At 32.7% G+C, this 14089-nt stretch overlaps 1 protein-coding gene across 2 annotated transcripts in view; it reads left to right on the plus strand.

Annotated features, from left to right (window-relative positions):
• Nucleotides 1–206: 206 nt before the first annotated feature.
• LOC100113675 overlaps nt 207–14089 on the plus strand; it is a 28717-nt gene continuing 14834 nt past the window's right edge. For both annotated transcript variants that reach the window (XM_008213545.4, XM_001599007.6), the window contains exons 1-3: nt 207–453; nt 3676–3779; nt 4354–4573. In XM_008213545.4, coding sequence (XP_008211767.1) covers nt 3676–3779; nt 4354–4573 — 324 coding nt within the window. In that variant the 5' untranslated portion in view covers nt 207–453. The remainder of the gene's footprint in view (nt 454–3675; nt 3780–4353; nt 4574–14089) is intronic.

Below are 14089 nucleotides of genomic sequence, written 5' to 3' on the forward strand. Positions count from 1 at the left end.
GTTTGATTTGAGAATATGATTTTCATATAAAAGATAATAGAAAATTGAATAAATTGGAAAAATTGGAAAAAGGAGATACTGAAGTAATGTGGTGCGGAGAACTCAAAGAGAAAAGAAAAAAATCAAGTAGGAGGAGCGAGGGAGGTGTGGAGCTGGAAGAGAGGGAGTAAGCGAAGCAGTATGGTTTAAAAAAAAAAAAAAGAGCTCAACGCCGGGAGATTCATTACCCAATAACGCGTCGTAGTTAGAGTATACATATAGCAGCTATTGTGGCTTTTTTCATATAGGCAATGTTGCCGCTGACTTAGGTCGACTGGGACTTGCTTCGTCAGTTATCAGCAGATCGTCAGTCGTTGGTACGAGCCTCCCGAGGAAACACACTCTTGGAATATTGCAGCGTACAGTTTCGTTTAACAGTTCAAAATCCTTCTACGGCCTGCCTCTGCGATAAACGTAACTATCAATTCAACGTTCTCCTTTGCATTAGCTCTCCATGAGCATAATATTTAGGTGCTTTTAATCTATGCCTATAGCCTCTAGTAACAAGTCTCCTGGCAGTAGTTCACATTTTTTAGTTACGTACAAAACATAAAAGCTGTAATGACTGTTGTGATATAATGGATCATCGTCAAACCATATATTCGTTGATTTGATAGTTAAATAATTTTATATTAGAATATATTATTCACTAATTATCACTGGCAGTGGTATAAATGATAGTCATATTACCATCTATTTCTTTTATCTACGCTTTTACCTTACGCCATGGTTTTTATAGTTTCAGCCCTCCTACGTTTATTTTCGTTGCAAGAACTGCCTTTTTTATTATATTGTGTAAAAGTGAAATATTGAAAGATTCTTATATTCTTCTGTATACTTTCATTATCGTGATATTTTTACAATCGCAGCTATCTATGTGGTGAGTAGCGTCCTGCTACTGGCGGAAACGCGCAATAGACGCATACTTGCCACACGTTGTCACGCAGTGCAGCATTGATAGTAGGATATACTGATAGTTTTCTAGGCTAAAAAGAACAAAAGCTATAAGTATTGTAAAATATGAAATATTATATGAAAGAGCCGAAGCGCAATTTAGTGGTCAAGCAAAACAACGTTAGAACAAAAAATCTCAAACGCTCATGCTGCGATATTTTATGTTAGGCTTGAAGTTCAAGAGCCGTGCGTCGTGGCTAAAAATGCACAAGAAAAACAGACGCAGATGGTTTTAAATGAACCACATGGCCCATGCCAGCAACGCAAACTTGAAACTCTTATAATATACATCTGCAGTCCTATATACCTATAGGCAATAGGCCGCAGGCCTTCTCTCCCCCCCCCCTCTTTCTTGCTACTTTTACTAAACTATAAAATGTATAAAAGTACTAAATTATGATTAATCTTTTCATGTTACCTCGAAGAAAATTTTCTACTTTCGAAAAATATAATTTACACGATTCATACTTTTAAAAAAATTAAATTCTGCATTGAATACTTTATAAAGTAAGAAAAAAACAGAGTTTCATGTGTTCAAATGATTAAACTCTGCTTTTTATACTTTTCGTAAAGGTTAAATCGACGCGTTTCGACTTTCTAGCGTCGATTTTATATGCATTGTAAATGTCTGAAAACAATAAAAATTGTTTGCTTTATGCGAACACACGACAAAAAACGTTGGCTTTTCAGGCATCTTTTCGCATTTTTGACGAATTTTACCTTACTAGGAATCACGGCGCGCTTTGCGTGTTCTTATTTATACTTTTGGTTTCTATTTATAAATAAAAATGAACGAAATCATTTAAGTATATTGGATGGATTTTGAGCTCTGGAAAGGATTTCCAGAGATATTTGCATATAAGTATATAAGATTTCATTAGAGATGCTATTCGAACAATTTGACATGTCATTGTAGTTATATGCAATGCAGTATTCAAATTAGACATCTGACTCTTTCCACTAATACTTGCGAAAATGGTGTAGAAACAGTCTACAATAACAGTTTCGATATAAGTCTCTTGGTTTGCTCTTTCACTTGAAACTCTTTGGCTGTGTCAACAGAATTTTTATAATAGCTGTCTATATAAATATAAAAAATTTCATCAGCTAATATGAAAATAACTTAATTTCATGTTTTAAAACCATGAAACAAACCTACATACAAAATTTCAGCTCTCTAGCTATGATAGTTTTTGAATAAACCTAAAAACAAATTTATGGTATATCAATCGTATTGAACCCAAATTTTTGTTTGGGCCTTTGATTAAAATCTATCATAGCTAGATATGTATGTAGATTTGTTTCAAGGTCCTAAAACATGAAATTAAGTTATTTTTATATTAACTGATATCATTTTTATAGTCATATAAACAGCTATTATAAAAATTTTGTTGACGCAGCCATAGAGTTTCAAACAAAAGAGCGAGCCAAGAAATTTATATAGAAACTGTTATTATAGACTGTTTCTACACCATTTTAGCAAGTATCAGTGTAAAAAGTCAGATGTCTAACTTGAATACAGTGCATATAACTGTATAAAATGACATGTCAAATTGTTCGGATAGCACCTCTGATCAAATCACATGTCTGGTGAAGATTAACAAAAGTCTATCATAAAAAAATTTTCATTCTATATTCTCGATGACGTATATAAATAATGATAGAATTTCTTCAACACCTTGAAACAAATCACTATACAAAGTTTCAGCTCGACACCATGCTTCTGCAGTTCTGCATATGTATAAATATATGTGCGAGGTTAGGTTGCCCATTTTCAATACACATTATATAACGGGTAATATACCCAGGTCTCTTTGCTACTACCTTATTTTATTTATTTTATTTCAATTTTTCATTCTGGGCAAGCAAACACCTTAAAAATATATATCATTAAGGTTATGAGTTTAAAGTATAGATCTTAAATCAAGCAGACGGTTGATCTCGTTACCTAGGCAACTAACCCGCAACCAATCAAAATCACGTATTAAATGCTTCACAACAAAGGCCATCATTTTTTTAAGAGAGGAGGAAGGAGGATTTAAAATTGCTCATAACGTTTGATAGGGGCGGTCATTTTTAACGATTTGGTCGCAGCTGTCCATTAAGGCCGGAAAAAATAATGTTTGCTCTGCTAAATAATAAATTATCCGGGGCGCAACAAAGGCTATTTTTTGTTAATTAGTAATTGACCCGTAACTTTTTGTTGGCATATGGTTTGGAGGTGGCATCCATCCCTGATAGCACAAGACGTTTTAAAGACGTTTTTAAGACGTCATAAAAAATACATAAAAACGCCTATCTCGTTATTAATAGATTTTAAGATGTCTTAAAATCAATAGAATTAATTAATAAAATATTAATTAATAAATTTGTTTACACAAAGTTAAAAGCCAAAATAGATATTATCCGGACGTTTTTTATACTTTCAGAAAATACGTTTTTACGTATTTTTTATGACGTCTTAAAAAAGTCTTTAAAACGTCTTGTGCTATTAGGGATATTTTTTACATATTGTATGTTCAAACACACGTAAAAAACTTGGTCCGGTGAGTGTGCCCTAAAAAATATAAGACATCGACTTTTCAAACGAAAAGTGTTCGACTTCTCGTATAATGATTCATAATATGTACCATACATATAGGAGAACATTTTCTGTAGCGATTTTTTTTTTCGTGCTTTCAGATGGATTTTTGTAAAGTGCGAGTCATGGGGCTCAAAGTTCTGCCTACCTTGCTGATTTTATGCTTAGGAGTATGTTTAAGTCGAGCAGAGTCTCGAGAAATCACGTAAGTTAGTAGTATATAGTGTCACTTTTTACTTTTATAATTCTCTCGAGCATTTACTACATTTATTACTTGTCGAAAAAATCGCCCACGAATTGGTGAATAAAGATGGCTTTTATCGCAGACGAGCACTATATACTGTCCAGTTAAATCTTCGATGGTAGCGGCTAGGGAACGCTAAGGTCTGGTGTTACCACGTACAGAAGTGCAGTGTATGCATTTCCGTAGGCGCGATCACTCTCCATCAACGAATCGCATCGACGGCAGAGCGGTCAGATCACCGCCGACTACCAGATTGAGCACAAATCTTATTTGCGTAATAAACTGGGCTCCACTAACTCCCCTTATTGCATTTTACCCTCTTACAGAGCAGAGATCATCATCCACCCGTCACACCATTTACAAAAAATTTTTTTTTGTATTCCGCACATACAGTGTTCAATGGAATAAAAAACATGAATTTTATGCTTTAAATTTTTATTTGATTTTACCTATAATATGAGTATCTAAAGGTATGGCGCGGAATAAACAAAGAAAAAAAATAGACAAACTAATAAAACGAACAAATCTTATTTAGACACGAGGATATAAAAGACGCGATGCTAAGCCTGGTGCACATGATGCGCGATAACACAGAGAAGCTCGAGAGACACGAAGCTAGAGATCGTCAAACAGCTGAGCAGCTCAAAAAGGCGATATCATTGTTGACCAAGAGGATGTCCAGCATCGACGGATTGAAGGCGTATTTTGTGAAATTTGATGAAAGGGTCACCGGCATCGAGCAACTTATCAGTCAGGTGAAACATTTTTTTAAAGATTTATCCGGTAATCCTTCAGGGAAAACCGCTAAATATATGCGAAATTTCCTGCAGGATATCCTACAGGATTAATTTTTACCAAGAGTAAGGTAAGTGTGTCGTCGCGTTAAAAAAAAACCGCTGTAATTAAATGCCAATTCATTGGCACTTATATAACCTTATTCTTGTATAAAAACGATGTCAGTGTTAGCCAATTATAACCCAATATTCTTGGCTTAGATAAGCCAATTCGACACTTATAACTTCCGACATTTTTAAATATAATAATGTATGTATCAAAATCTTGGGATGTTTGACACTTCTAACCAGCTCTCAAAACATCGAGGTTAAGGTAGTTCACTTGGTCAAAAGAGTAGTTTTAGAATTTGGAATATTCAAATACTATTTTATTAGAATAGTAGTTTTTATTAGAAAATCACTCATATTTTCTTAAACAAACTGATCTAGCGTCGTTATGGTAAATCGTATCTTAATTTTTCCTACCGTTACCATCCCTGAAATTTCTCAACGAACAAAATGAGCCTTGTTTCGTTAGGATTGAACAAAAAATAAAAAAGAATAAGAGTTATTATTGATGCTTTTTTATTTAATTAATATCCGAGCAATTAATGCTTGAAATTGTTTGATAAAACATAGCTTTTGTTCTACTTTATATAATTTTTAAATATTCTTGCTTGTATATTACTATTCTAATAAAATAGTATTTGAAAATTCAAAATTCTAAAACTATTCTTTTCACCGAGTAAACTACCTTAACATCAAGCGAATCCCGACTCTAGCTTTTTTATGAGCCCAAACGTCTTCGCAGGGTTCGGCATTTACTTTGTCCCACTTTCTTTTCATGGATTCACTCAATTTTTTACGTTGCAGATACACTTTTTTGCTAAAGTTTTTATTTTTCCACCGAAATGTTTTATCTTTCGGGATGCAACACATTTTGCGATGAAGCAACTCACTGTATTGTTTTGCCCTACTGAAAAAAGGCAGATGACAATCAGCTGATTATTAGATGATAATCAGCTGTTAATCTACTAAAAATCATGCCAAAACGTCAGCTGATTCCCTGTTGAAAATAATCGGACGGATGGATTGACATGGATTCCATGTGGATCCGGCATGGAATCCAGCTGGATAATCCGCCCGGATTTCTAGTTGGATATCTACTGGATTGTGGCAAAATCCAGGTGGATTTTCCAGCTAAAAATCCAGCTCAAAATAATCTTAAAAAAACGCCTAGACCTGGGCTCGAACCCGGGATCTTTGAGTTGATAGACTTGCGACTTAACCACTTGGCCAATTCATGACTTATCTTATGATCTCATATCGTAACATATATGGTAAATCCTGTATATTCCCGATATAATGTTGCATTAATTTGTGTTAACCATAATAGTACATTACGATACAAGTGGCATAAGTCGTACTTTACAGCACGGCGTATATAAGCGTCCAATAGCAGCAAGTGAATTTTCAAGCTGGAATTTGCGTTTAATCTCGAGCGTAAAATGATAAAGTTTATACATCGGTTAATGCATATTTATAACATTAATTAGGAATATGCAAGATTTACCATGTATGTTACATTATGAGATCATAAGGTAAGTGATGAATTAGCCAAGTGGTTAAGTCGCAAGCCTATCAACTCAAAGATCCCGGCTTCGAGCCCAGCTCTCGGCGAATTTCTTAACAATTATTTTGAGCTGGATTTTTAGCTAGAAAATCCACCTGGATTTTGTCACAATCCAGTGGATATCCAACTAGAAATCCGGGTGGATTATCCAGCTGGAATCCATGTTGGATCCACATGGAATCCATGTCAATCCATGTAGATATCCAGCTGGAAATCCAGGTGGATTATCCAGCTGGATATCCATCCGATTATTTTCAACAGGGTTATCAGGTGATATCAGCTGAATATATAAGTTTTATTGCCGTCGCGTCGGGAGGTGATATCAGCTGAATATATAAGTTTTATTGCCGTCGCGCCGGGAGCGCGTCGCGACCTATTGTACTTTGCATTTGCTAAATAACCTATTTACGTTTTACGAATTCTGTATATATTTTATTCGATGTCTTGTTGAAGTTTTTCATAAGATCTTTCTAATTACCATATTATTTTGTTAAGAAAATTGCTCGTTTTTAAAATAATTAATTTTGAAAATTCATTTTGCGAACTAAATTATTTATATCTATTAATTATTGATTCTCTTTTTTTTCTTTCAGTCAGTCATAGCGATAGATATACATACGGTTCTTTAATTATTACAAAGGCTACTTGATAGATATTACAAATATAAAAGAATTTAAATTATATGTCCTGTTGACTTATCTGTTGTATTATAGACGTAAAGAAGCTTGATTACTGTACACCCAACGGTAATAATTTTGAATGAAAAAACGGCTGCGTCATGTCTTATCAGGTTAGGTTAATTGATCAGCTAAGGCGAGTAAACACTCAGCGCGGGGCGCGAGTGCTCGAGTTTTATTCTCATCTCAAGGCTTGCAGCCGTTTCTTTATCGCTGCAAGGGTCGAATATGCATATTGCTATGCAGTTACATGCAATTTTTGAAGCCCATGCTTAGTAGCCGACACTGGCAGAAAACCGCCCGTAGTTCCAAAATATTCTTATTCCGAGAAGATAATCATTCAGTGCAAGCCCAGCTTAGCTGATCGAGCAGCAGAACAGTCAATATTCCAGTCAGAATTCAACAGATATAGATAGAGAAATTTTAGTTATATACTAATTCAGACGCCAGCTTCCTTTCTGTGTTTTTTTAATTGTTCCCTGGATTTTAAACTCGATATGGGTCTATTTATAGCGCTTATTGAAAATAACTTAGTTTTCCTCCTAGGAAATACTTTCTCTGTTTGCTATTAACAATAATAACGGCAAATTCATGGTTTTTTAAAAATATCTCAAAAACTACTGCACCTACAAAAAATCATCGTGATTAAAAGTTGCTTGACATATTGAAATGCATAAATTATCATCTGACGTATTTTCGTGTAGAAGCAGTTTTTGCAAAAATGTAACTCCTAGCATCATGTCCCTAAAATTTTTCAACTGGATATTGTTGTAATCGAGCAGCTTATTACAAATAATTTGGTTTTCCAGCTGTCAAATACTTTTTTTGTTCATTATTATAAATAATAATGGGCAAAATGTGGTTTTTCAACAATAACTCAAAAGCGACTGCTCTTATTACGAATAAAGTTATTAAAACTTGTTGAAGACAAAGTATACAAAGTATTATCTAAAGCATTTTAGTGCAGGTGTAGTAGATTTTGCAAAAATCAAACATAAACTTTAAACTATTATGCTATACTGTAATTCAAATTGAATTTTTCTTTAAATATTTCTTTATAAGTTAATTTGAAACTCATTTAAAAGTTATTAGATCAGTTCGAAAAAACACCTTTTTCAAGGTAAAATGTTGGCAACTATAAGTTGTATTTTACCCATCCTCACCATTCTGTATCTTAGTATTATAATTATGATTTCTCCTCTATAAAGTTATGCAATCTTTAAAGAAATTGTCTAATGTTTATAGCTTACAAAAGTTTTTCTGTATTTTTATCAATATACGCTAATGAATGCAGTGAAATCAGTTTTAAAAATGTTAAAAATCAGCACACTGACAAAAATCATGACTTACTCCAAGAAGAATCAAATATCTCACTATAACTTCAAGGTGAAAATCTGCTTTGTGTTTCATAATTTTCTCCATCTAATCTGAATGTTCTAAAACTAATCCAAATCATTTTGTGCAAAAAATGAGCAAAATCATAAATATAAAAAAACCAAGTAAATTCCTTCTAAGTATATACACTGAAAAAAATGATATATAAAAAATGATATATAATAAAAATTAAAATAACTTGAATAAAAATTGCTATAATCTTAAGTAATAGCGGGACATACTTGCACTGTTATAAAAATTACTATACTGAGAAAACTATATATTGAAATTTACTACTTTTGTAGGAAAAATTACTATATTATATAGTAATTTTTTCTACAAAAGTAGTAAATTTTAATGTATAGTTATATATTATATAGTAATTTTTATGCTGAGATGAATTTTTAAAAAAATTAATTTTTTTCTTGGTTTATCCATTTTACACGCTTATCGGATATTATTATTTTATTATTATTGTTATTTTATTTAATATTATATAGTGGAAGGAATCAATTAATTATAAGTAACAAATTTTCTGCGGCGACGGGAACCGAACCGGGACCTCTGGCATGGAAGTTGAGTGCACTGAACCTAAACAGAACTGTTATGTACCGAATTTCAGGTCTGATATATTAATCACTTTTACTTATAAGTTAACATTAATAATAATTTAACGGAAATAAATAAATAATACCAGCGAATAATATATTATGACTTGATAATATCATATAAACGAAAAATAATAGATTTTAAACTCTAATTACTGCATAAACTAACTTTCATAAAGACACATAACCTCAAATTCAGACACCCGGAGGAATTCTTAAAATAATTTTTATTATAAAATGACAACTTTTAATACAATTTTTAATACACGTCTAACAATTTTTATGACCGAGGGTTAAAAAAAATAAACTTATAAGAAAATATCTCATAGAGCCGTTATGTCCCGCGATTACTCAAGATTATAGTAATTTTTATTCAAGTTATTTTAAACTTTATTGTATCGTTTTTCTCAGTGATAGAAGAGTCATTTAAACACAAAGCGAATTTTCATCTGATATAAAAAATAAGATGGTTGTACTTTTCAAAATTATTCTTTTAATGCTTACTTGTCATCCCGTTGTCTTATAGTCTACGATGTGTACAGAGTAAATCATATGCATACTTACTAAAAACAACTTATTGATTACTTAACGATCAATACCCACATACATATGAAAATTTATCGCCTTTTCAATCGAAACAGATCTTGAAGCAAAATTATCAAAGTAAATAGTACATTACGATACATGTAACTTAAATGGTTCTTTCTTACATGGCGTAGTTAGCGCACGAGCGTAGCGAGTGTGATGAACACGGTTCAAAAAAGGACTACTTTAGCCACAAATAGGCGTGACTTAATAGTAAATTACGATACGTGTGACTTAGCACCCGAGCGTAGCGAGAGCGCTAAGCGCCGTGTAAAACTGAATCATTTAAGTCAAGAGTATTGTATAAAATTTTATAGCACAGACTGCTAAAATCCGTAAATCTCGCCTGATCGTGACTAAAGTAGTCCTTATTTGCACCGTGAGATTAGCGCACGAGCGTTGCGAGTGTGATTAACACGGTGCAAAAAAGGACTATTTTAGTCACAGATAGTCGTGACTTAACAGCGGATTTTAGCCATACTGTACTAGAAATAATATTATGATTCCAAAACTACTTACTATTTTTTCAAATTATTAAATTTAGCTTTGAGATTTTTTCTATGCAACAAACATGGTATATTTGATGATTTTGGCGACAACATCCTGATAGTAAATCTCCTTAGATTATAATTAAAAAAAACCGCTGCCAATTCATTGGTAATAGCTTTCTCCAACTAAATTTATATGTCCAATAAATAAAATATTGTTTAGAGGAAGCAAAAGTTTTGAGAAAAATCGGTTTTTACATTTTCGCTCTTTACTTGAGAGCTCGTCGTAATCGTTTAAAATTTTAGCACGAGATAGGTTTGTTTACGATGAATCACCATATACAATTTTAAAGCATTTGACTACATTGTTTTAGATATATATATATATATATATATATATATATATATATATATATATATATATATATATAATCAATAAAATTAAAAATATTTAAACCTTGATATCTCATGAACCATAGGGGTTTGAAAGCTGCGCAATTAAATTAGCCAAAACACATAAAATATCTACTTTTTCCCAATATCTGAAGTGCAATAAGGCCTTTTTACGACTGTAATCGAGGCGAAAAGAACTTATTTTTTTCATTTTTCGATTTATTACTGAAAAAATAAGTGATAAAATCACTTGAAATTTCATTTCATTAAAAAGTCCAACTTACGTAGATTACTTTGCTATTTTTAATATTGATAACGAAATCACTTTGTTGATGAAAGAAAACTCTGAACACTTCAATTCTGTGCTTGAAACAAGATATACAATCTATTCAGATGTTAAAGATTTTACCGATGGAATTGTATACAAAAAGTTTATAAAGTCGATACCATTGCATGAAAGAAATAACATTATAACTGCAACATTTAATACTCTGACTTATGGTATATGGTTTGGAAAAGACAAACCTGATATGGATATTTTTTTGAAACCTTACGTTTCTTATATGCATAAACTGGGAAGTGTTAGTGTTAAGTACAACATTAATGGAGAAGAACGACGAATTAAAGTGTGTGTATTATGTTGTTGTGTTGAGTCAGTAGCTAGATCTCGGGTGCAAGGCTTTGTGCAATATAATGGCTACTCCGGAGTATGTAGCTGGTGTTTACACCTAGGTGTATACGTTCGCATTTTAAGAGGGGGTGCTGTAAAGTATGTCCTTTTAGATGAACCATCGCCAAAAAGAACTGTATAGGATCACATAATCCAGTTTACGCCGTTAAAAGACCATCGATTTTAGTAACATTAGATAAATTCGATATAATTTCTGGTTTTGTGCCGGATAGTATGCATTGCATTTCTCTAGGTATTGCATATCGATTTTTAGGGCACTCGTTGAACACTTCTAGTCATATTCTTTGTCCAATGATATTTCTACAATAAATGAAATTTTGTTGTCGATAAAGGCTCCAAACCAAATAGCTCGATTAACTCATTCTATTGATGATAGATGTTGGTGGAAGTCGCGAGAATGGGAGAACTGGACTCTGTATTACAGTATACCTATATTAACGTGTTTTCCACATATTATGTTTGATTATATGAAACATTGAGCACTGTTAGTGGATGCTTTTTATATACTTAACAGCAAATACATATTCCGCAATGAACTAGAGCGCGCTGATATGCTGCTTAAACAATTTGTTGCTTATATCGAGCATTATCATTCACAAAGTGCTATAACATACATCGTCCATCAGCTATTGCATTTGCCACAAAGTGTGGTAAATTGGGGTCCACTATGGGCACATGTTATTTTTTATATAAGATGAAAATCAGCTTTGTGTTTAAATGATTCATAAGGTCAGTAGATGCGAGAGAGAAAGACGGCAGTACACGTGAGAGCAAGAGAGATAGTGAAACAACGTTGCCAAACTTCGCGCCTGATATTGTCGGTATTTTCACGACCGAAATTCAACATTTTATATGCTTGGACGTTATATAGAAGCCTTTAAAGAATATAAAATGCAGTCCTCTTTAAAAATAATACACAAATTTTCATTAAAAATATGATTATTTTAGTATACATTTTTATCGCCAACAGTCGGCATCAGATTCGCGATACAATGCTAAAGGATAGGACTCAGTGTTACCAATATCTAAAAACTAAACCACGCTACAGGACAACCTTAATGTTTTGTACGGTAATGCCATTAATTTTGCAAAGTAACCAAATGGGAAGCTGAATTATAAAAACTAATTTTTTGAGATACTAGCAAAATCCAGCATACTTCGTGCGCTTATCTTTTTACTGCACGCGCTCTTTTTATTATAATACCCACATAGCAGGAAACAATGTAAGAACGTTGCTGCAACGTTGCATTGGGAACCCCGGTTAAAAATAATTAGGTAAATTTAGTATATGATATTATTACATAATTTTATTACATATTTTTATTATATGATATTTTAGTCCCAAATATTCATGTAATAAAATCATATACTAAAATTATGTATATATTAAAAATATACATATAATAATATGATTTATGAGGAAAATGACACATATACATATAGACATTACAAGGTAAAAAGTAGACAAAATGATGCTGAATATTTTATAATGAATGTTTACACATATTTTTTACATATTTACCATATTTTAATAATAATATAAATTAAGCCCAACAGATAAATATGTACAATTGTTGGCATTGACAGAAATACATATTTTTTTAATTCTATCATCGTGAGATATATAAATAGCTATATCATCGTGAGAAATATTTACAACTCTTTTTACAGATAAACAATCTATTAAGAAATTCTCAGTATTTACAATATTACATATTCTTTCGTAGTGATTTCGACAACAATAAATTGCTGTATCCAAATGAAGCGATCGTCGTCAGTTGTTGCGATTGAATTATTCGACCTAAGCCTTGGTCTCCTGCTGGGCGTGTAGAGGCATTCTTCTTTAATCATTTTAAAAAATGATAAACTATCAACAGATAACTGTAGTTGTCTGATCCACGTGCTTTTTGCTCTTTTATGCCATCCTAAATATCTCGCGTTGGACAATTTTAACGTTCCTTCAGCATTTTTATTATGCAGATGTAATAAAAATGGTGTAATATTTGAATCTGGTTTTAAAGCAATATTTTCGTGTAAAATCAATTCACTTTGAGGCAAACTGATTAAACGACATAATTGATATATTACGCCTTCAGCAGCATGCATTTTGCGAACTAATTGGCCGTAGCTATTCTCAAAACAATAGCCACTATGTGCCCATAGTGGACCCCAATTTACCACACTTTGTGGCAAATGCAATAGCTGATGGACGATGTATGTTATAGCACTTTGTGAATGATAATGCTCGATATAAGCAACAAATTGTTTAAGCAGCATATCAGCGCGCTCTAGTTCATTGCGGAATATGTATTTGCTGTTAAGTATATAAAAAGCATCCACTAACAGTGCTCAATGTTTCATATAATCAAACATAATATGTGGAAAACACGTTAATATAGGTATACTGTAATACAGAGTCCAGTTCTCCCATTCTCGCGACTTCCACCAACATCTATCATCAATAGAATGAGTTAATCGAGCTATTTGGTTTGGAGCCTTTATCGACAACAAAATTTCATTTATTGTAGAAATATCATTGGACAAAGAATATGACTAGAAGTGTTCAACGAGTGCCCTAAAAATCGATATGCAATACCTAGAGAAATGCAATGCATACTATCCGGCACAAAACCAGAAATTATATCGAATTTATCTAATGTTACTAAAATCGATGGTCTTTTAACGGCGTAAACTGGATTATGTGATCCTATACAGTTCTTTTTGGCGATGGTTCATCTAAAAGGACATACTTTACAGCACCCCCTCTTAAAATGCGAACGTATACACCTAGGTGTAAACACCAGCTACATACTCCGGAGTAGCCATTATATTGCACAAAGCCTTGCACCCGAGATCTAGCTACTGACTCAACACAACAACATAATACACACACTTTAATTCGTCGTTCTTCTCCATTAATGTTGTACTTAACACTAACACTTCCCAGTTTATGCATATAAGAAACGTAAGGTTTCAAAAAAATATCCATATCAGGTTTGTCTTTTCCAAACCATATACCATAAGTCAGAGTATTAAATGTTGCAGTTAT

This window comes from Nasonia vitripennis, chromosome 2 (genome assembly GCF_009193385.2).
Source record: "Nasonia vitripennis strain AsymCx chromosome 2, Nvit_psr_1.1, whole genome shotgun sequence".
Taxonomy (NCBI): domain Eukaryota; kingdom Metazoa; phylum Arthropoda; class Insecta; order Hymenoptera; family Pteromalidae; genus Nasonia; species Nasonia vitripennis.